Source organism: Euprymna scolopes, chromosome 16 (genome assembly GCF_053919585.1).
Source record: "Euprymna scolopes isolate OS-2025 chromosome 16, ASM5391958v1, whole genome shotgun sequence".
Lineage (NCBI taxonomy): Eukaryota > Metazoa > Mollusca > Cephalopoda > Sepiida > Sepiolidae > Euprymna > Euprymna scolopes.
This window is the reverse complement of record NC_136497.1, coordinates 67,700,087-67,725,484: the sequence shown is the minus strand read 5'-3', so window position 1 is coordinate 67,725,484 and position 25,398 is coordinate 67,700,087. Positions and strand designations below refer to the sequence as shown.

Genomic DNA, 25,398 nt, shown 5'->3' with positions numbered 1-25,398 from the left:
AGGGCTGCAACATTGGCTTCATCCAAAGAATTTACCGCATCCCAAATGAATACTGACCAGACACAACAGTTCGCTGCAGTTACAGATATGAGTGTTAATCAATCACGGTTTCAGCAATGGATCCCATAGAAGTAAGCTCAGTATCTTGTTTCACTGTTCAGTTAAACTTTCATTTGATCTTCGCTGAGGAGGAACTGATTCAAAAATAATTAGGAAGTTTAGATTTATATATGGTATCAAGTGATGTGCAACATTTACATGTGTCACTTTAGAAACCAAATATTTGAAAGTATTAAAGCATGCACTGCTTTAAAAAAACATATTTAGCTCCTCCAAGACTGCATTTCTCACCCCACTGGTTCAATATATACAAGTAAGAATAAAAATAATTTTTTCTGACCCTCTGCATGCATTAATTTTATCACTAATGATCCAAAGTAAATGAATATTATAGTATTTTTCTTTTAACAAGCTAGAGGTTGTATAGAATCTAGTGATAGGTTTGTGCATGTACCTTTGGTAGATCGTAATTTCTAGCTGAACACAAACATATACAGAAATCATACTTTTCTCTTTCATCTCAATATGGAATAGGTTCAAATGACTTGGGTTTGTTTTTGGTGGTCTATTATTTTTTCTTCATTTTTTTTTATTCAAAGTCCAAATGTGTACATGATTTTTAATTGTTGATATTTACTTTCAGCAATATTCAGAGAATCCCACTGCTAATTGGAAATGTAAAGACACTGCAATTTATTTGGTAACATCTTTAGTGTCTAAAGGCCATACACAAAAGGTGAGGGTTTTTTTTTTTTTTTTTGTTTTATTTTTCTCTAGAATAAGTCAGTTGCACCTATTAAGATAAAAATGTAAATTATAGATATCATCTATTTGGAATCAACTTGATGTGGTCTTCAAGTCCAAATATGTGATAGTCACTGTAGAAGGAATTCCTTTTTATATGATTTCAATTTTAGATTGTTATCCTCTTTGTGATTGTTATGCTGTGTATCATAGTGGATAATTGTTGATTAAATTAGGATTGTCATGATATCAGAATTTGGATACTATACTAGTCTTAAAAAAAACAATACCTGTAAAGGCAAAATGTTCTGTAATTGTATGTAGACAGAAAATAGTGATGATATTATTGCTAATAGTAATTATGATGATATTAAGTTGGAAACGATGATGACGTGATTTTTTTTTTAGGTTAAGATTGGAATGCAGTAAGAGCACTTTTTGGAATTCAAGTATTATTTAGATAGATTGTGAGTTAGGAGTTGAATTCCAAAAGAATATATATATATATATATATATATATATATATATATATATATATATATATATATAAAAAAAATTTAAAAAGAAACACTTGATAAATATTATAAGTCAGTTGCTAGATGAGAAAGTAAAAATTGATTGGCACACTACTATGTGGACGTCTTGTGCTTTGCTACAACAGTGGGATTTAACATGGGAGCCATAGTATATAAAGAAATATCTACCAGAGTAAAATAATGCCAAAATATATCTATATATATAAAAGCGAAAATGTATGTATGTACGCTTTTCCTCGATGTCCACAAAAGGCTTCTTTCAGTGAAGCGCTCGCTCGCTTCACAACTTCTTAAAACTTTTTATATCATTTATAAATTGTAATATCTCACACTTAACCACGGAGCTCGCCTGTCTATTTTATTGACTTTCAAACGTTAATTATTCAACATTTCCTGCATCGACACGCGTTACATTCGGTTTTCGGTATAAAAAAAAGCGAAACTCGACTCTAATCACAGGCCCAGAGCCAGTGGTCTCTAGAGAGCTAAGTAACGTTTGGTCAATGTCGATTTCGTCAGACGGTAGTTCGGGTTTTTAAAAACAAACAAACCGATTTATTGACCTCATTAAAAACTGTCCCGCACAAAATGCTAACTGCTGAATAGCTATCGCTGTCACATCAATCAAAAACGCGCACCTGTTTTTTTTTTTTTTTTTTTTTCACACTTTACTATTTTCCAACTGCACGTCGTCAAGGCTTTTTTTTTCACGGGCACCTGTTTTTTTTCACACACACTTACAAACACCCGGGCAACGCCGGGAACCCCTCGCTAGTTAACAATAAAACTAACTTAAAATCTTCTGTTTCAAATCTTTATTTGTGCTTAAACCTGTTGGAAGATCATTCCAGAAATGCTAGGCAGATTTGATGACTGAATAAAACGGTAAATGCTACTTTTCTGTTGTATATAACACTGGCAGGAATACTCAATGGTGCCTGGGGCCACAAAGAAATAAAAATAATTAGAAGAAATGAAGTTGCGTTAGACACACTTGCTCTACTTAGGATATTGAGCACTTTTTGATTATTACGTGCCACTTTCACAGGTGACTGGGACCGCCTGTGAATTTAATATTCCCTTAACACTTTTAGAGGAAACCGATTCAATCTGCCTAAGGTGAATGTTGTGCGGCAAACAAACATGCCATTTCTTATCCCGGGTAATGCCGAGTCAGTTTTCTTGTATAAAATAGTATTACAAAACATATTGGTATTGATTTTCCCTGGCAGCATGTCCTTTAAACATACCTGCTCTATCCAGGATATTAAGCACTTTGTATTATTGTTTCTGCGCAACATTTTAAAGAACAACAGAACACTGTGTTTGTATACATCTGTTCTGCCTAGGGTATTAAGCACCTTCAAAATTAAAAAAAAACCTTAAGAATACTACAAAAAAGCAAAGTCTTCTTCCTATTCAAGATATTGGGCATATTCTCAATAAAGATAATGGCAATGGGACACATAACTCCAAGAAGCAACATTCTAACATAACAGTTTGAGGAACTTTACACACTTTTGTATATGGTCCCCCACAAAGAAAGTTAGGATTGTTGCATTACATAACAAGAAAACCTGGTGCTACTAAATCAAGGTGTTTGAAGATACTGCCTTCCTGGCCAAAATTGCAGTTATTGATTTCTTTTTGTTCCCTTTTCTCTTTGCAAAACTCAATTATGTTCTGCAAAGTCTAACACAAAGACAACAATTTTCCTCTTAGAACATAACCAAACCAAAACACAGTGAATACATTTTTGTAGATATAAAGAACTTAAAGCATAAAATCTTTTTCGAAAATAATCAGCTTCAGAATTAAATAACCTGAAAAGAGTTGATCTGCCATTAAAAAAAAACCCCAACCATTTTCATAAGACAACTTGTAATTCCCTCTATATGTTATATGCCATGTAATGGTCTCATTTACAAGCTTCTCATGGTGCTGTTTTACAATTTGTCATTTTGCTGAGGACAACAACTCTCTTTTACTAAAAGATTCATTCATTTTTTCATCTCATAATTTACGACTCTAAAACCATCGATATTTTTTATTAAATCAAAATATTAAAAAAAAGAAAGCTGCGACAATTTTTTTTTATGTAATGAAGTTGATAACATTAATAATACAAAATGTTGTCTTTATGTGACTATTACGAGAATCGTTTCTGTTTTCATATCATAATTTACGACTCTAAAACCATCGAACCAATGATATTTTCATTTGAAAACTTTTAAAAACGAAGCTGTGGCAACTTTTTTCTACATTTTTTACAAGTACTTTTTTTTTTTTCTTAAAAAGTAAATGTTATGGTAAGGTTTTTAAAAAATTAGTCTTTAACCTTAAAAAATACAAAGAATGAAATTCTTTAATAAAACGAGGATGGAACTTTTAAAACTAGCGACTTCTTTTTTTTTTTCTTTTTTTTTATTGTAACAAAGCTTATAATATTAATAATACCAACATCTTGTTTTTAACATTACAAAAAGTGAAAATGCGACAATAGTTGTAGAGGAATTGTAATTTTATCAAAAAACAAAACTGCGATTTATTATTTACTAGCAGGGGGTACCTGGCATTACCCGGGTGTTTGTAGGTGTGTGTGATGGGGAGGAGATAGATCAAAAAAGAAAAAAACAAGTTTTGGTAGGAACGTAGGCTCGAAAACAAATATTAAAAAACAAAACAAAAACAACATAAAACATTTTTTGTAGGTGTGTGTTAGGGGGTGGGAAATTGGAAAAAAAACAAAAAAAGAAAAAACAGCAAACCTGATGTAAAAAGAAAAAAAAGTAAAATAAAAAAAAAAACTTGCTTAAAAAATCGGAAAAAAATAAAAAATTTTGATGAAAAACTTGATAACTTACTGCTCGCCCACGAAAGGAAGTAACTGAAAACAATTTCAATTTAATGTTTATAAATGCCCGGCACACGATGAATTTAATTAGTTCAAAGGAAATTAAATTCCGCACTCAATTTTAACTGCGGGATAGTTCTTTTGGGTTTGTTTTTTACCCAACTTTGTCTGGTTTTGTTTCCTGAATGTGTTGGGGAAAACCAGCTCCCCCTTTATTAGGGGAGTGTCCAAATTTTTTTTTTTTTATGACATTTTCACCCCAAACAAGGCACATTGCCACTTTGGTGTAGGAGGCTACTATCAGGGGCAGCAACTACTGGGGCACTATGTTGGGATTTGAGCAGCAAGATGTCGGTTCACGTTACACTTGAACTTCTGCATGTCAGTACAGTTAGGGAAGCAGAAACCTGGAATGGAATTCCAGAGTCTAGCGGTTCTGGGGAAGAAACTGCTAGAGTAGAAAGATCTTTTACTTCTAGGGATCTCTACTGTGTGGGGGTGGGATTTAGCTGCCTGTCGGGTTTGTTGAGGATGTCTACGTCGTGGGGGCACAAGTGTCTGCAGTTTATCAGAGCATTCACCATTAAAATACTTGTAGAACAGGCAGAGGGATGCAACGTTTCATTGATGGGACAGAGGCTGAAGCTTAGATGCCAGTTCAGGGCCTATCAGATTGGCGACTCTCTTTTGAACCTTGTCTAGGAGCGAGAGACTCGTAGCAGATGCACCAGCCCAAATGTGACAAACAATACTCCATACATGGGCGAATAGTGGCCTTATAGAGGTACAGGATACTTTCAGGTATTAGTAGCTTTCTAGCACGGTAGAGACAGCCTACCTTCTTCGCAGCGGGCCGTGGCAATGTTTTCAATATAATTGTTCCAACTCATGTTTCCTGTGAACATTAGGCCAAGTAGTTTGAAAGATGTACTCTCAGACAGGGAATCACTGGCCATTGCTATTGGTGGCAGAGAAGGTTTCTTGTAATTATTGAAGGAAACCAGTTTAGTCTTGGCAGCATTGAATGTGACCATCCATTTATGTCCCCATTCCACTACAGATTGGAGGTCATCCTCTAGTGTTTTTGCCATTTCTTTAGATATGTGTTCATTTGTTTTCCTGTCATGCCTGTTATAGAGTGTAGTGTCATCAGCATATATACCCATCTCAGAGGCAGTTTTGTCGGAGAGGTCATTAATAAATATTAGGAACAATAGAGGTCCAAGAATAGACCCCTGAGGCACTCCCACATTTATATCACACTGTTTAGATGTACGACCGTTGAGGACAACCTGGATTTTTCTCTTATCTAAGAAGGATTTAATTATGTTAAGTATTCTACCAGTGATACTGTATGATTTAATTTTCCTGAGGAGACCCTTGTGCCATATCCTGTCAAAAGCCTTAGATATATCTTGAGCTACCGCTCTGCCCTCCCCCGCTTTGTCCAGTGAATGGTATATACGTTCAGAGATTACAATTAGGATGTCAGCTGTGGAATGGGCTTGTCTAAATCCATATTGTTTGTCAGTCAGAAGTTTAGCATCTGTAAGGTGCCAGACTAGAGCATGGTTAATTATGGTCTCAAATATTTTGGCGAAAAGTGAGAGGAGGCTAATGGGGCGATAATTTGATGGATCAGTTCTTTCGCCAGAATTCTTGAATACTGGTACCACAGAAGCAGTTTTCCAACAGCCCGGAAAGCATGATTCATTAAGGCATTTGTTGTAGAATTTGGAGAGAACTGGAGCTACTTCGGCTGAGCACTTTTTTAATAGCACAGCTGGGATGAGATGAGGTCAACATGCTTTTGAAGTGTCAAGGTTTTTTATGACAGCGTGTACCTGAGCAAGGGTGATTTTTAGATTGTCTAGCGTGGCGCCTGTCCGCAAAGGAAAGTCAGGCAGGGGGTAGTTGGAAGGGTCCAGTGTGGAGTTGGAGGCAAACCGGCTGGCAAGCATATTAGCCTTGTCGGTTGTTGAGCAAACAACCTCGTGATTGTTGGTTAAATTGTCTGATATGACGGTTTTCACAGACATTGACCAAACGTCAATTGCTTTCTGGACGCTCCGGCCCATAGACCGAGAACTGTGCCATAGTTTCATGTCAGTTTCGCTTTATACGAAAAAGATCAAGCAACACGTAAGAAGCCGAAATAGCAATAATTTTGTAAAAGTCGATATAAATAAATCGACGCGCATTCGCAATTCATACATATTATGATCTACACGGTACATAAGAAGTTCTAAGCTATAGTAAAGCTATAGTATATATAAAAAAATCCGCAGCCTTTTTTTTTTTTTATTTTCATCCTTGTTTTAAAAAATTTTGTTTGAAAAAAATTTTAATTTCCTTTCATTGCATTTTTGCAATGTTAAAGACTAATATTTAAAAAACCTTACCATTTCTTTTTTTAATGTTTTGATTTAATAAAAAGTATCGTTGGTTGAGCGTCCCAAATTATGAAATGAAAACATGAACAAAATCTCTTAGTAAAAGAGAGTTGTCTCCCTCAGCACAATGACAAATTGTAAAACTCATGTGATATGATTTCCAGACACTTACTAAAAGTACTGCAAGTGTTAAATCTGATAACACATACAACCTTTGAATGCGAAACTTTGATTAAACTGTGTCAGTATTACTACTACTAGTGTTGCCATTGTTAATACTATTACTAGCTGCAGAGATTTTTACTTGACACTGACAAGTTGTATATCTCATCGGATACCTATGCATCATTTAAATCGTTGCATACAAAAATAAAGTTTCATTGCATACAAAGTTGTGCATTAAACTAACCACACATAAAGTACTCAGGTGTCAATGTATTCATTTGAAACAAATATGTCTTCCTCATGTGTAAATCTTTATTTTTATTCATATATTAGACTACCCGTGACCCGTTGGGTCTGTATGTTATATTAGCTATGGAATTAATGTATGAGCATGACACTTGTGATGTAAAGAAAATAGTTTTTTATGACATAACAGAAACATTTCTATGAAAGTATATTAAAATGAAAAAAGAATATAGATAGATTTCTATGATTCGTTCTGTTTATTATAATTGATTATTTTTGAAAAAAAAAACTTACAGCCATTGAATTATAAGTGGTTTGCCATACTTATAAGTAAATGTACACTGAACAGATACCGTAATACTCAAAGTTAAATTCAAATTTTGATATATCCTTTTTAAACGAAATTGTTAGTTGAAAGTACATGTTAAGAATGGATTTTTAAATATAACTTTTTTTCCTTTATTTTAAACAAACATTCATAACCCATTGGGTCAAATATTTAATTTATATGTTAATAGTAAGGTAAATAAAACTAATTAAGACAATGCGGAAATGAACGATGTAAAAAAAGAAGCAGAAAGTATTAACAATTGTTTATTTTGATAATTTAAATGAAAAAAAAACAAAAACAATTGGGACGCTGAAAACGTACGCAGTAAAACAATACGTTTTATTGTCGAGTTGATTATTTACACTGTTATGGGTTTATGTTTATACGCATGTGCAACTGGAAGTTGTAAACTGGATGTTGGATTACAACACCCGTGACAAGGTCATTTGAGTTTTATAATTATATAGATTTATATTTATTTTTTTCAGTGTCACCTTTATGGCCTAGGCAAAAGCAAATAAGTTATCTACGGGGTGGAATGATAAAATTGTCGCCCTAGAAAAGATGACATGATTCCATTTCCGTTTGATGAAAACTGGTTTTTTAATGACATAGAAGACAATGTTGCTGTCTTTCACACACAAACGGGCTGCTGGATTCACACAAATACTTGCTTGTACAATGACTTTGTTTATTTTTTGTGACAAATATCACCAACTGTATATTTCTTATGTTAATATAAAGTTGTTCCTTGTTTATTTAAAACTGTGTTTATTGCATGCACATTTATACACAACTGCATTCTGGCCATTTTTTTTTTTTTTAAATTTCAGAATGGAAAACATAACCGACCAATCCTCTAACTTTCATTATGATTTCTCTTGATTTTTCAGCATGGAATCACACAAACAAGTACATTGGTGAACATCACAGATTTCTTTCAAACTTACATCCTGCCAGAATTGCAATCAGCTGATGGTAAAATAAAATCTTTGCTGTTATTCCTTTATTTATCATAAAAAGTATTTTAATATAAGTACAGATAGATTTAGTAGACTTAAAATTTTTGGAGTTAATTTATATCAGTTGATTTATTTTATGTAGTAAATATGGTTATTTATACCTTGTCACATTTTCAGCTTTTGTTGAATAGTAATTTTTATACTATACTTTTTAGCCCATTAATTTATACTATACTTTTTAGCCCATTAATTTATACTATACTTTTTAGCCCTTTAATTTATACTATACTTTTTAGCCCATTAATTTATACTATACTTTTTAGCCCATTAATTTATACTATACTTTTTAGCCCATTAAAAATTTTTATACTATACTTTTTAGCCCATTAATTTATACTATACTTTTTAGCCCATTAATTTATACTATACTTTTTAGCCCATTAATTTATACTATACTTTTTAGCCCATTAATTTATACTATACTTTTTAGCCCATTAAAAATTTTTATACTATACTTTTTAGCCCATTAAAATTTTTTATACTATACTTTTTAGCCCATTAATTTATACTATACTTTTTAGCCCATTAAAAATTTTTATACTATACTTTTTAGCCCATTAAAAATGGACAAAAGTTATAACCTTAGTTATTAGCATTACACGCGTATGCTGTATTTTCGTGAACATCGGCAATATTACATTATGTGCTTCAACAAGTCGTATCTTTTTTTAGTTGTTAGGCTATTTTTAAAATAATTACATTAATGAAAAGAGAATAGAATAAGCATTTGAATGATGTTAATTTATTTTTCTTTTATGCGTTCAATGTTTTTATGCTGCAAGTTAAAAATGAAAAAATGGTAAAAAGTGACGACAGCAAAAAGGGTATTGTTTTTTTCAATGTTTACATTTCATATGTTACGTTTGGATACATATACGTAGGGTTAAATTTGATTGGATATGGCTGAAATTTTACAGGCTATATAAACAAAGAAGTCCATCTCTACTGGTCTTTGATTTTTATTTTTACGACCATAGGAAGCAAAGTTACGACCGAGCAAATTTAACAAAGAATATTTCAAAATTTATAAGATAAATCTGTACATATCATCCATTTTCATATAGATAATAGTTTCAGAATTATTTTCATGTATAATATGTAATAATATTATTAATTGTGCAGAAATTTCTTTAAAATGTTATCTTTTATAGAAATTCAAATCCGCTTAAAGGGAAACGGCTCGCTATGCGCTAACCATCGCTGAGCTGTCTACAGTCAGGGTATTAACGAGTTTGTATTCTTTTAAAAATAGAAAAATGTTTTTTTCTGCTTTCAAAACGAAAGCATAAAAAAGTTTCATTTTTTATTCTGAATTTGTCAATGTAAAAAAATTATCAAGTTTTTCAAATTTGATTTCGAAACAATACTATTTTGTTGTTTTTAAGGCTTTTAATACACATGTACTAAAAGCGTTAGAAAACAACTGAATGTACTAAGTACATGTGTTTGTTTTTTAGTGGTAAAAAAACAAATATATAACAAATAAAAGGTACTTGTGCACTTATGCTACCATGCTGAAATAACGTTATTATTTAGAAACCCATTCTTAACATGGGTAAGGAAGGGTGTTTTGTTAACTATTCTGTACTTTCACCTAACAATTATATGAAATATATTGTGAAACTTGAATTTATTTTTAACTCATTGTCGAGACCATTTTTTCGAATCTGTAAAACAAACCTTTTTTTTTTTTAACTGGGGATATCTAAATAATAATAATAATAATAATTAGGTGGTTCGATAAAGAATTTTAGTGTGATGCATTTTGTAAATTTTTACCTTGTTTCCACCATAACATTTTTCTTTAAAATGACTATCTTTTAAGGTTTTCGGGTATGCTGAAAATGAATATCGCATTTAAATTTTTTGCAAATAAGTAGCTTTCCAGATATTAAGCAATGTCATTTCTCATGTTATTGCTGGTGGCCATCTTGGTACATCTTGTGCATACCAAGATAGCCGCCAGCGATAACATAAGAAATGACATTGCTTAATATCCGGAAAACTACTTATTTGCAGAAAATTTAATCTATATGAAAAATTTTCTTCAATTTATTTCTGAGATTAATTCATATCTACTCAATTTTCTTTTTTTTCTGTGAGGGGAGTAGTAAATACCGACCATGAATGCTCTTCAGGCATACAATGGCTACACCCAGATTAAGCTCACTTTGGTGAGGAGGCCGGAAAATGCCTGCTTTCAATAAAGCTATATTTAAATACCACTATAAATACTTAATAAATACTTAGTTTTGTTCATGAATAGACACCCACTGTATGATACCATGCGCCAGTTTAAAAAAAATGGAAATTTGTACATCTGAATTTATAATTCATAGCTTATGGTAAAGAGATACATCAAATTTGACTGCATAATCAGAGAGAGCACACAATTTTACATAAAAGTGTCAAGTTTCATGAGAATAGCTTAAAAATAAATAAATGGTGGCGGAATTACCGAATTTCTTGAAATGTTGAAGTCTGTAATTTAGCTCGCTTTTTCTAAAGAAAAATGTCGACGGAAAAGCCTAAATTTTGGCACTTAAAATTCTCATAACTTTTGAACTACTGATGGTATTTGCATAATTCAAACGGTTTTAAGCATCTTTTACATAGCTCTTTTCATGCAAGTTGATAAAATAACAATTATCTAAAAAGAAAAAATCAACTTGTAATGCTATAGTTATTGACTTAGAATGAATGCTTTATGTAAAACTTCTAGAATAAATGTGGTATTGTGGTGACTAATTTCTATTAACCTCTACTAATCCCTAATTGTGCCATGAACAAATACCAAAATTCTTAGTTCACTGCATCTTATAACAAAGGTCCATACAAAATTTCAGTCAGATCCGTCCAGTACTTTCCAAGAAAAAGTGGAATGGACAGACTGACGAAACTCAGAAATAAGAGAAATATAAGATAGATAGACTAGCAAACGTGTACTCTGCAAACAAATCTAATATAAAGAATAGTCAGTCAGATTCTCAAGATTAGACCTAAGTAGTATTTTTTCTGACTAGCCAATTTGCTTTTTGGCTCTATTATATTCTTTGCAATAAAATAATACTTATTCTGACTAGGAAGATTTTTAGGCTGTAGACATTTTCCGTTTATGATCTAAACAGTACTAGCATCTTATAAACTTAAAAAGAAATTTCTACATAGTTTTTTTGTCCTATTTCGGATAAATAATTATATTAAAAAAATAAGTGTCAGCCTATTTTTTCTTTTTTTAAAGGTACTTGAATAGCATAAACACAGATTTTGGTAATTTGACTTATTGTCTTCAATCTTTTCATGCCACTCGTTTATTTATTAATCCTTTCTTTGAGTTCATTAAATTTTATACAAATTTTAGTATTTATTGCAATTGAGATATATCTAGAAGTGTAAGCCATTTTGAGTTTCAGAACAGTTTCAGATGGTTCGCTGTTACACACAAGTCCTGGGAGGTGACTTGTTTGTAGTAAACAGTTCCACAGAACAAAATATTCTTACCGTGTCGAAACCCGGGAAAAGAACATGTGAAATTGCTCCAGAAAAGGTTTAATATTTATGAAGCAATTCTGGTTTCTGATTGGTTAGTAGCAGAACGTGAATTAATTTTATTCGTCAGTTCTTAGCAGCATCGTTTATAAATAGAATCGTCCGACTGTGTGGGATAATACCCCATTAAAAACCAAAATATTGCAACATCCTCCCTATTTTTTATAATGGGGAAGTCCCTTGTGTTTGTTCTGCTCAAAAATAAATATATATTTTTATATTTACTTAGACATAACAAAAATTAGAAATCATTAGGATCTTAGAATTTTAGCATTTAAAAAGACGACATTTTTAATTGTGTTCAAACGTCAAAAAAGAAAATTACAAAGTTTTTTTTTTTCTAAGCAAAAGTATTAGTAGGTTAAAGTGTTAATACAAATAAAAATGGATACAGTTTAACGTCGTGTCCAGAACTATTTTTTTTTTTTGATATATAGAAATCTATATACTCTGAGCATTACCCCTAGGGTTTTCCGCTGATATTCATGCAAAAAAAATAAGAGCCTTCTCATAAGTGGAACTTCTGTTCTTTAGTTCCTTTTAAATAACGTAGGACTTGTTTAGCTCTGTTTAAATCCTTCATTGTCGGTCGTGATAATTTTTGTGACAGTTTTGTTACTGTATAGCATATGTCGGGCCCGGTTGCAGTCATCAAATATATAAGACTACCTATAATTTCGCGATATTGTGTGTCATTTATTATTTCAGATTTTGTGTGTATATTTTTATTAATACCATTTTCGACCGGTGTAGAGCGTTTCTTGCACTCTCCCATTCCAAATTTTTATAGTATTTTGTCGATGTATTTCGATTGAGTCATCGTAACAAGTCCTTTGCTTTGAGTAAATTCTATCCCCAGAAACCAGGATATTTTGCCAAGATCGGTCATTTTGAATCTTTTACTTAATTTGTTCTTAACATCAGTTAACATTATGTCACAATTTGATGTGATTAAAATATCATCGACCCACAAAACCAAAATCAGTAGTTTATCATCTTTGTGTTGGGTATATAAACAGAGGTCTACAGCGCATTGTCTAAATTGTTGTTTAATAATATAATCATGGAATACTGTGTTCCAACACTGAGCACTCTGCTTTAGACCATATAATGATTTGTTAAGTCGCCACACGCTATTTTTATTTTTCATTATAAATCCCTCTGGAGGGGTAATATAAATTTCACAGTCTATTGGGGCATTCAAATAAGCATTTTTTACGTCCATTTGATGGATGTTTAGGTCATATTGTGATGCGACTTGCAGTAAAATCCTGACTGCCGTTAGGCCTGTGGTCGGTGAAAATGTAGAAAAGTATTCTTTACCGTAAATCCGAGAGCACCCTTTAGCAACAAATCTTGCTTTGCACTGTTCTACGCCCGATGCTGTACTCTTGTAAAAACCCATCTGGTAGAAATAACATGTTTATCTCTTGGGAGAGGCACTACCGTATAGGTATCATTTTCGGTTAAGGCATCTATTTCTTTTTCCATGGCAATTTTCCATTCATCACAATGTTCTGAATTAATTGCTTCTTTGAAGCTTTTTGGCGCATTTTCCATTGAACAGCAATAGTCGATTTGATAATCCTTTATATTGTCGACCACAAAAAAATGGGGTCGTCTTCTATTTCTTTTGGGATATCTCTCGACTTTATCATCATCATCATGGACACTCTCGTCTCCGTCATTTTTATTGTTTTCGTTTGTTCTAATTATTTGAGGTAATATAATTCCATCCTCTTCATATGACGGGTTTTCGTCTTTACAATTAAACGTGTCTGTGAATTTTACACATCGGATTCTTTTTCTTTTTTTTTTTCGGGAAAACATATTAAATTGGCTGGACTGTTTTTATCGTATCCAAGAAATATACCTCTGTCGGCTTTAATATTCAATTTACTCTTTTTCTTTATATATGCGAAGCAAGTTGAACCAAATATATGCATTCTGCCCAAATTTGTTTTTTTACTGCAGAAAGATTTATATGGAGTTTTAGATAGTGTTTTGTTAAAGCACCTGTTGCGTATATAGGCTGCCGCCATAAGTGCATACGTCCAGAGGTTTTTAGGGAGTTTTGATTCAATGAATAGGCATCTTGCCATTTCAAAAAGTGTCCGCCATGCACGTTCAGCAGTCCCGTTTTGGTGTGGCGATCTAGGAGCTGATGTTTCATGCCTGATATGATGGTTAATTAGTAAAAGTTCAAAGTCTTTATTGGTGAATTCCGTACCGTTGTCAGAGCGACTACACTTGATTTCACCGTAGGGGGCCATGTCGGCCAGATATTTCTTAGTTGCTAGCAGGGTATCAGATTTGTTCTTTAAAAAGTAAACCATTATTAAACCTGAATGGTCATCTACGAAATTCAACACATATCTATAATGTTCTCTGGCCATCGGTTCTACGGGACCGTTCAAGTCACAATGCACCATTGATAGGATTTTTCTTTTTTTTTTTTTTTTCTGGTATCTTGTTTTGATAGTTTGTCATTTTCCCTTGCGTACAGACGTCGCAGTTGAAGGTTTTTGATGTTTGTATTTGCATTCCATCAACTACAGTCGGCAACTTTTTGATATCAGGAATATTGCAGTGTCCAAGAATTTTATGCCATGTCTGTAGATCATGGCAGGCAGTTTTTGATGGGACTACGCTATTTAAATAATATAGTCTTCCATTTTCTTGAATGTCGAATATAGTTCCATTCGGGTATACCAGTTTTGATTTATTGAGGCTAAAGTTTATATTTGCACCTTGTTTTGTGGCAGCTTGTACAGAAAATATATTTTGTTTAAATTTTGGGATTAGAAGAGCGTTTTCTAGAATACAGAAACACAGTTCACCTTTATCGTTCTTTAGCGAGATTTTCGCATTGCCTCTTTTCAAAACGATATAATTGACTCGACCACCGTCAGCTAGTTCTACAAAATGATTTTGTGGCTTAAAGTTGGGATCAAAATTGATAAAATCAGATTCCTTTGTAATCACATGTGCCGTGGCTCCACAATCGACAAGAAAATTATTATTGTTTGTTGAAGCATCAAATGTACACGAAAATAAAAATGTATGTTCGCTAACAGAGCTCTCTACATTTTTAATGTAGTCACCATTTTGAGTCCTCTATCTACATTGGAAACTCTTGTGATTAGGTCAGTTCAGTGTATAAAGAAATAATTTTGGGTTTTCCTTTCGATAAATAATGCTCTCTCAATATGTTTAATGCTTTGCAGCCGTCGTCCAGGGCTTCTCTCATTACCAGTGATAGACTTCGGTCATCTAAACACTGTATTAATTCCGCAAAGACAGTTGCATTCTTTTCAATGAAGTTGGGGTCGTTTTTGTTTTCAGGTTGTGTTTCTAGTACTTTGTGTAGCTTTTGGATTCGTAGATGTCCCAGAAATTTAACTTGCCGCAATTCTAATTTTGATTCGGATCCATCGAAATAAAGACGCACGCTGGGCCCATAACCTCTAGAAGTGTAAGCCATTTTGAGTTTCAGGACAGTTTCAGATGGTTCGCTGTTACACACAAGTCCTGGGAGGTGACTTGTTTGTAGTAGACAGTTCCACAGAACAAAATATTCTTACCGTATCGAAACCCGGGAAAAGAACATGTGAAATTGCTCCAGAAAAGGTTTAATATTTATGAAGCAATTCTGGTTTCTGATTGGTTGGTAGCAGAATGTGAATTAATTTGATTTGTCAGTTCTTAGCAGCATCGTTTATGAATAGAATCGTCCGACTGTGTGGGATCATACCCCATTAAAAACCAAAATATTGCAACACATATATATATATATATATATATAATGCTGCTAAAAACAACAACAATGACAAATCTTAAATTTAAAAGTGATAAAAAACCGTGCATTGAAGTGGTAAGTCATCGTAGCTCAGTGGTAAAATATCAGACTGCGTATACTAGTGTCATGAGTTCAATCCCACCCATGCTGACGATGGCTAAGAGCTAGAAACATCCATGTCTATTCGTATACTTTTTATGCATGTAATAATATTTAATAATAAAAATAAATAAAAATATGTCCCATAAAAAATAAGGGTCAACTCATTCATCTCTATATAAATAAAATGAACTCATTTTTTCCCGTCGGATTTTGACCTTAATAGGATTAACAATCAAGATATTTCATGCAAATATAATATGCACAAACGGCAGAACAATATCTGAGGTGTGTTATAGGCTTATTATTTCTCAAATTCCTCGATAATCTTAGATTTCTATCCTTTTTCTGCTGAGAAGTCACGGCCAAAATCGGTTAAGATCAATGGAAGTGGTAAAATATTTTCTCTCTTATAAATTCCTCCTCCCCCTGCCACCACTTAACACCGTTTGGGGATCGTTCACAAGGAACAGTTGAGAAGAGAACACCGGTTTGGCTTCGTAGTTCTTTCATGTTAAGTTATTTAAAATCACTAAACTAAGCTGCAGTGCTCTGTGGCGTAGTGGTTAACGTGCTGGACTATTCACATTATATTTTCACGTTCGCGCCGACCTACCGTAGTCGTTTTTTTTTGTTTTTTTTTCTCCTAATGGACTTTTCTTGGTGGCCGAACTGTTAACGTTGCAGATGTTTTTTTTTTTTTTTTTTTTTTTTTTCCACACTTTATTTTCCTACTTTTACTCATGACTCCGGGTTTGATCCTTCCTACTTACCTACCATAACATGTTTTAAACCCCCCCCCCCCCCGTCCCGGAAACAAACACTCGGGCAACACCGGGTACCCCCGCTAGTATATATATAATAATAAAATAAGAATTACAATTAAGTTTACCAAGATAACCCAAGATGGTAAATCTAAGGTATATTATAAATATTAAAGAGTTAATATTTATAAAGTAATCTCAACCAGATGTAAAAACTCGATAAAACCAAATAGGAAATAGAGCTTATAATAAGAACAAGTACTTAATAAAAACATGTTAAAAAAAAAACACTTTAAAAAAGATTTAAAAAAGTAAACACTTTGAAAAAGGGTTTAAAAAAAAACACTGAAAAAGAGTTAAAAAACACTTTGAAAAAAAGTTAAAAACATATTTAATTAAATATCTTTTTAACTCTTTTTCAAAGTGTTTTTTAACATGTTTTATTAACTACTTGTTATTATATATATTATATATATATATATATATATATATATATATATAAATAACAAAAAGAGCTTATAGCTCTTCAAAAACCTTAAAGTAACAAAATAAATAACAGTGTTTCAAAGCTGTTAATGTTGCTAAAAACAACAAATAATGTTATTTTCTAACTGTAACTTTATTTCCAGGATAACTAATTAATACTAGCAATAAAGTTATTAAAAATTTAATATATTGCAACATAAATTGATGTGGCAAATTAGCACATAATTTCAGGTAGGCTTTTTTTGGTGTAACCATTCAATCACCCAACTGCAAACTCGATGGTTGTAGGTTTGAATCCTATCATAGTAATCCATGTGGATAAGCCATAGTGACAGTGAAACATGTGTCCATGGATAACAGTACTTATTCTACATGGTATCGAGCACTTTCAGTTCTCATGCCCTCTATTTAGAGTCAAAGTTAATAAAAGAAAAGACAATATAAAAAGATTGGAATAGTCTATTATAAACAGCAAGCAATATCATGACAATATTAATAATAATATTAATACTAGGAACAGAAAAAGGATATATAGCAAACCGAAAGACTACTTGTGGATTTTGTCATATTATTTAAAAAAAGTAAATGGACTAATTTATTTTCCATATCATCGACGAAATGTTGCATCCCTCTGCCTGTTCTACAAGTACTTTAATGGTGAATGCTCTGATGAACTGCAAGCACTTGTGCCCCCTTGACATAAATACCCCCGACAAGCAGCTAAATCCCACCCCTTCGCAGTAGAGATCTCTAGATGTAAGAGAGGCTTCTACTCCAGTAGTTTCTTCCCCAGAACAGCTAGACTTTGGAATTCCCTTCCGGGTCCCTGCTTCCCCAACTGTACTGACATGCAGAAGTTCAAGTGCAACGTGAACCGACATCTTGCTGTCCAACTCCCTACACAATACCCCTGATCCCTATGTCCCTGATAGTAGCCCCCTACAACAAAGTGACAATGCGCCTTGTTTGGAGTGAAAATGTAATAAAAATAAATAATAACTAATGTAATTCTTAGCATCAATCTGGTTACCCAGTTAATATTTTGTCTATTGACAGATCTCGTAGAAATGGTGATCCTTTCAGGCAATACCTCCTTCAGGAGGAAGGTTGGTTTGTTTGTCACCTAAGGATGCCCTACCATGGGATGCTAATAGATCTACTCACTGCTGTTTTTGAACTCTTCCAGAGTGTGCCCTCTGAGAAGCTAGTTTCTCCACATTAAACTGATTTTGTGTAACACCTTGCTATCCTGGGAGGAACGTAAATTATAAATTGGGGGTGGGGAGTAGGTCTTTTCATAACAGCCAAGGAATCCTTAGCACATTCTGATTAGAGGGTCTGTTTTGCAAAAGGATTGATTATTTTTTTGGTACATGTACAGTTTAATCAAGAGATTAAAAAATAAAAAATATTGAAAAAAGGTTATATTGTACATATCCGTTATGGAATAAAGTTCTCCGAAAAAAAATTTCACCTTATTTCATCAAGTAGGTTTTTTTTTTTTTTTACAGCGAAAAAAACAATTTGATACCGAGCAAAAGGTTCGATTTTTAGGAAGAAAAGCTAGTAATAAAGATGGGGAGGGAGTGTCGGCGCATTACATTGAGTTATCTCCCTGTGGCATGTTACAAATTTCTATAGTGGCTGACTTCAACACGCTCTCATAAAAACGTGTTTTTCCGCTGTAAAAAAAAATACTCGATCAAATTAAGTGAAATTTTTTTTCGGAGATCTTCAGTCCAAAACAGATATATACATGTAAACTGTTTTTGACTCCTAGTAGAGGGTATGAGACTAATGAATTCGCCAATCGTTTTTATAACCACCGGCTGTGCTAAACAACCAATAAAAACCTTCCAAAGTTACTATAAAAATTGTTGAATTTTGGATTCAATCAGTTCGCCGTTAACTATGTCACGGACCGCATTTGATTCTTGGCCGCCATCTTGGTTACTGCCAATTACACTCAGGATCTGATCTGAACTATGCCGCCATCTTTGTTCAACATAATGTCTCAACACTTAACAGTTCAATATAACCTTTTTTCGATATTTTCATTATTTAATATCTTGATTAAACTGTACCAGTACCATTTTTTTTTAAATAGGTGTGGTTCTAGGAAGCTGTCCCCTACTCCCACTCCATCTTTTTTTTTTTTTTTTTCTGATTTAGACAATCTAATCTGAGCTCAATGGGTGGTGTACTGATTTTTTTTTTTTTTTTTTTTTTTTTAGCTACCTGATAAAACAATTAATGTCATATTTGTTATTGTTCCTAATCAAATTTCATTAATAAAGATCGCATTAATTTCAATTTTTTTTTTTTTTTTTAACTACTGAAGAAAGACTTTTGCCTGCTTGTGGTTTGATAGTGTTTTGTATGAGAAAATATCACTTGTCATGGTGAACCTGGGATTCAAAGTTGCTTTGGTTGCCTCTACCAGCAAGTAAACCATGTGAAGGGCAATTAGCTGCAGAGTACAAAATGATGATAATAATATTAACATATTCTACTGCAACCAGATGCATGCTAATTATAAAATCAATTAAAAAAAAAATAAGAAATATTGTACATAAACACTTTTCCACTATTGAAAAAAAATTCTAAAATTAGATTCATCACTTATAAAAAATTTAAAACAACTCATCTATAATATAAACTTCACCTGTCTGTTTAAATGTATGTATGTCTGCCTGAAACTTTGACAGAGGCGACGGATTTTCATGGGATCAGTATTGTTTTGAAGCTCGACCCTTTGGACGACAAATATTAAAAAATTGGTTACAAACATTAATTCCTTCACCCTCAACTGGGTACTTTTCTACAGGGAGGGGTCGCTTTTTTCACCGATATTTTCGAAAGTCATCCTCTCTTTTTGATTGTCTAGCCTTAATTTAAACCTTCATCACTTCTGGTTTGGCCATGGACGCAACGGCAAGGACATCACATTTTTTTTTCACATTCTTTTCCTCCTTCACGGTACAGGTTCGAGCCTGCCTACCTACTACCACTTTTTTTTATTTTGCTCTACACGCACCTCCAAACACCCAGGCAACGCCGAGCTAGTTTACTAATAAGCAATAATAAGCGACACCAACTAACACTGCCATTTTAGCCATCTCACATTGTAACTTGTGCCTCCCAATCATGGAAGCCCTACTCATTCACATAAACAAACCGAAAACATCAATCAGGCTCAATATGGGTGGGAGGGCACGCGTAAGTGCTTTTAATGATTTTAAATTACTTTTTCAATAAATTCACTTGTTAAGTGTTGAGTCATTATGTTGAACAAAGATAGTTAATCAAATCGGCGAAGAATCGATGCAGTCAAGATTTTGAGTGTTGAGTAATTCTTAATAACAAAGATCGCGGTGAAGAATCAATGCAGTCACAATTCAGTCATTTCAAGGGAGAGGTTGACAGCGAACGTACTTGAATCCAAAATTCGAATTTTTATGATACGGTTGGAGGCTTCTCATTGGTTGATTGTCCTAACCGTAATTTATAAGTAAGATCATCAGAATCATTTGGGTCATACCCTCATTATTAATATTAATCAAAAACATTGTAATATCACTAAACACAATTTTGTTATTCATTATTTGCCTGAAGAAGTCTCATGAAAATCGATTTTATATATATATATATATATATATATATATATATATATATTATATATTTAATACACAAAAAAATTATCCTTTTTTAATAATTTCTAAAATGTTTTTTTTTTTGTATCTTTATATATTCATTTGATAAATATTCTTTTTGATATTTTTCTTTTTACAGTCAACTCTCAAGTTGTTCTGAAAGCTGATGCTCTCAAATATGTTATGATTTTCAGAACTCAGGTAAAGCATCAACTTTAACTTTTTTTATTGTCTAACACAAAATATATAATCTCGTTACTTAAAATGTTGAAAATATCTTTTTTATTGAAATAAAAACAAACTTTTTTAAAACAAACTATAAAAAACACATGAAGTAATTTCGGCACATTTCTAAAATTATCATTAATGCATGAATTTCTAGGCGGGTTGTTTTTCATAAAATCTGTTGAAAATAAATATTTCTGAAATTTAAATGGATTAAAAATGTTTTTCACTTACTTGCTAACAATTGTAAAATCATAGTTGCGCTTTAACTGCTTTTTAATTAACAGAAAGGTATTTAAGAACATTAACATTTGTTTTTAATAATTAATTTAAAAACATCTTTCTTTTTCTTACAGCTCCAAAGAGAAACGTTGATTAGTTGCTTACCTCATATTATTCGATATCTTTCTGCTGAAAGTCCGGTGGTTCATACCTATGCAGCTCATACGATTGAACGATTATTGACCATCAAAACTGCCCAGAATAGAGCTTTGTGAGTAAATGAAATCCTTTGACATCTTTGCAGAATTAACTATTGTACCTTGATGTCTATTTTTCAGCTAGTGTATATAAAAAAAATGTTTACAAGTTTGTTTCACTTTAGTTTTTAATTTTTGAAAAAAATTAAAGAGAAAAAAAATAACGCTAACAAGATGTGTCCAGGGAAGTAGTTTTATGAAGAATCTGATTTCCGTTCCTCTTCTATCTTGTGTATCTTCAATTTATGATCAGCCATGTTGGCATTAAAATGTTTTCCTGAACAACTGCTGAATTTGACCAACTTCTGCACATTCTTTTTTTTTTTTTTTTTTTTTCTGAATTGATACTCTATTTATTTTTATTAAATTTATTCAATATTTTATCTTTTTCCTGGACAATCTTGGGGCATGGCTCCTGCTATTTATATATAAGATCATTGCTGAAATTCAAAACACTTTTATAACAGTACATTTTGTTCATTTGTTGTTAAACTTAAAATATGTCCCGGGTATGAGCTTTAAGTGCTTTTGCTGGCAAAGTCTTAATTTTGGAGTTTTGAGTACTCCCATAGTGTTATTCTCAGATCCACTCTGACCAGAGGTGGTATTACATATAAGAGTACCATTTATGGGTTAAACAGAATTTATTCCAGGTAACACACCAAACTGCCTCAGACACCCTTAAGCAAAGTATTTGCTTCTATCTTACCCCACCACCTTGAAATTCATCTCCGCAATGCCTTACCATAGAGGTTGCCTGGACAAAGAGCTCTTTAGGCTGTTTAAGGATGAACAAGTCTTCTCTCATTGATGACAGTGGCCTGATCCATCATTTGTAGGTTCTCCTTGTTTAGCTCCTCACTTTCAAATCTGACAGCATAGGTTTTGACTGAGCTGGCCAAACTTGATCAGGTAATTTTCTCAATCTTCTGGATTCATGCATCATTAAATTTAGTCGGCATTGTTCAAGCATTTCATAAATTATGGAAATCCATTACAAAAAGTTCAGAATTTTGAACAGTAGAGTTGAGAATCTGAAAAAGGGATTTTTCCTTAAAATATGTTTTATGGACTCCAACATTGACAGTGACATTGAGTTAATTTACCTTCTTTCCAGGGGAGGTGAGACACAAGGTCAAGTGTGGTTTTGAAAAACCAGCACAATAGGATACATGATTTCTGGCTTTAAAAAAAAAAAAAAATGTTTAAACATTTGCCTGGTAGGGATGTCTCAAGTGATTAGCAGTAAACTGACTTACAGAGAAGGTAAAATTGGGAAACTGAACCTTCAAGGACTGAACAGCTCGATAGTAACAAAATGAATCTGACTGATTGTTGAGGACATTGAAAGTTAAGTATTTATTTATTTGTGGACTGTTATCCTCATTTTCATAGTTGTTGTCTCACCACAGTTTGGCCAACTATTCCTCTGGCCTGCTTTAGGTCAGATTGAAGCTGCTATTTTCAGACAATGCTCGCCTGCAACCATAGAGATTCAATACCTCTATCCACTGTGCCATGGGCAAAATGTGGTGAGACAACAACTATGGAAGGCAGTAATTACTGAGGATACAATTAAGAGACTTAGCATTCTTATTTCATTGTGGTTAATCACCTGAAGAAGGCCAGAGGAATAGTTGGCTGAAACGTGGTGAAACAACAACTATAAATTACTCATCTCAAAGGATTCCAATAAAAAAAATAGTGTATTTAAAGTTAAGATTTGTAATTTCTTTATTTTGTCCTTTAGTCTTCCCATTCTATGAGCAATGTTTCTGACAAAAGGGAAAGAATCGCTGTTTTCTGGGTTGGAATCTATTTGACATTTATTAGTGACTAGTTTTTGACATTGGAAAAAAGTTTTTTTTTAACTCCTTACGTCAAGTGGCTTCATGCCTTGTCTGGAGTGATTTCCATAAAGAAAAAAAAATAGAAAACTATAATAGAAGTGAAAAATCTGGAAAACTTATTTCATTTTCACATCCATCTTACTTTGCTTTAAATCCTTTTATATCAGGTACATCTCTGCTTTAGAATTGCCCTCTATAAATTATGTATAAAAATAAATTATTGAAAGTTCAAACAGGGGAAGATGTTCTGTCAGTGAAAAATTTGATTTCCATAAATAAATGCTTGCATGTTTATCTTTCCTTGTATGCAATCTAAAAGTGTTTTAATTTAATTTTCTTAAATGAAAAATATTTCTTTTCTTTTTTTTTTTTGCCATCACAGATTCGTTGCTGGTGATATTCAACCTTTTGCCAATGATTTACTTCAGAATCTTTTCAAAGTGCTTACACTGCCCACATCGTGTGAAAATGAATATGTAATGAAAGGTAAATATTTAACATTTCCTGCTTTAATGCGATTGTATCTGCGATGGTTAGATATTTCAGTTAGGGTAAAAATAAGTATTTTCCGTTTAGAATGTTGTTAGAAGCATTTCCGGGAAAGTTGAGCAAAGAGTTGCCTGGAATTTGGGCATGACAAAAATCTGTTGAACAAAAAACAGAAAGTGAGAGAAGTGAGTAAATCACATGGTAGGTGACATCATAAAAAAGATTCATACTGTCTAGAATTAACCTGATATTTAAAAAAAAAAAAAAAAAAAAAAGATGAAGACATCTGTATGATGTATGTACTCACGAGAGAAAGAAAATATATTCCAAAAATCACATAAATTGTTTTATTTTTAAAGTAGAAAATCAAATTTTATGGCTAACCGTGACACGGCTGCCTTGTGACGCCATCTTGATAAGTTTCAAGAAAAAAAGGGAGATAATACAACATAATTCAAACTTGTGAGATTTTTTTATTGTAATGTTTACCAATTTCCATTAATCGGTTATAAATTATTTTATTCATAAAATTAAAACTACTTGATCAAGTTAAGTGATTTTTAGAATATATTTTCTGTTTTAGGACAAGTGGACATTCAATGCCAAGCCACTTCAGTTTTGAAATCACTGAATTGTTGAAGGTAGGTTTATGATTTTACCTTCAGCAATTTGGTGTCCTAAAAACTGAAGTGGCTTGGCACTGAATGTCCACTTGCGTACGTTTATCTTTATTCACCAGAACAACATGAAGCTGTGATCAGCAATATAATTGAATAATAAAAGCACGAATAAAGATATTTTTTTTTGTGTGTGTGTAAATCATTAACTTGAGAAAAATTTCATTATAGAAATAAATCACTATAATAAAATTTAACTCACACTATCTTAAAAGTATGCATAATTAAAAGTAAACATTAAAAAATAATTATCCAATAATTTGACATTAAATAATCCATTAAGAATTGGTATGCTGTAACCTCTTACATCCAACCCCGCAAAAATCAATTTATAAAAACAAATGAAATTTATATTCTCTACAGTTTTTTTTTTTTATTGTTGATATTTATCTGTTAATGTGTTTGTTATTTACCTTATTGATCTATTTATTTCATTTTGCTTTTTCAGCCTTGATGAGGAGTTTGTCTTCTCTCAATGAAAGTATTGTGCCTCTCATCCCAATGTTGCTGGAAAACCTGACTCAGAAATTAATGTTGGTTAGCAAAGTAAGTTTTTTTTTTTAATAAATGATTACAGAATGATTTCCACCGACAAACTCTTTTCCATGTTATTTAGTGAAAAGCTTCTTGTTTTGTTGTCTTTTCGTATTAACATGTGCTTGGTTTCTGTTTCAAACATTGCAGAATCCCAGCAAGCCTCATTTCAATCATTATCTTTTTGAAAGCTTCTGTGTTATGATTCGCACTGCAAGTCACATCAATCCAGAAACCGTGAGCAAATTTGAAGCAGCTTTATTTCAACCTTTTACACAAATATTACAGCAAGATGTCCAAGGTGAGAAAAAAATTTCGTTATCAATATAAACATGGTTTTATCCGTCTCTCATTTTGATAATGATTTTTTTTTTTTGAAAATGATTTTTATTTTTTTTACTTATAAAATGTTGACTTTCACATAAGAACTAACCTAAATGAAA

General features: G+C 32.5%; 1 protein-coding gene across 2 annotated transcripts in view; it reads left to right on the top strand.

The window, feature by feature from the left end:
* The window catches only part of LOC145296007 (exportin-2-like), a 101,242-nt gene that overhangs the window by 51,704 nt on the left and 24,140 nt on the right, over nucleotides 1-25,398 (top strand). For both annotated transcript variants that reach the window (XM_080142026.1, XM_080142025.1), the window contains exons 13-19: nucleotides 704-796; nucleotides 8,223-8,307; nucleotides 20,841-20,902; nucleotides 21,283-21,419; nucleotides 23,638-23,741; nucleotides 24,870-24,967; nucleotides 25,106-25,256. In XM_080142026.1, the coding sequence (XP_079998152.1) occupies nucleotides 704-796; nucleotides 8,223-8,307; nucleotides 20,841-20,902; nucleotides 21,283-21,419; nucleotides 23,638-23,741; nucleotides 24,870-24,967; nucleotides 25,106-25,256 (730 nt within the window). The remainder of the gene's footprint in view (nucleotides 1-703; nucleotides 797-8,222; nucleotides 8,308-20,840; nucleotides 20,903-21,282; nucleotides 21,420-23,637; nucleotides 23,742-24,869; nucleotides 24,968-25,105; nucleotides 25,257-25,398) is intronic.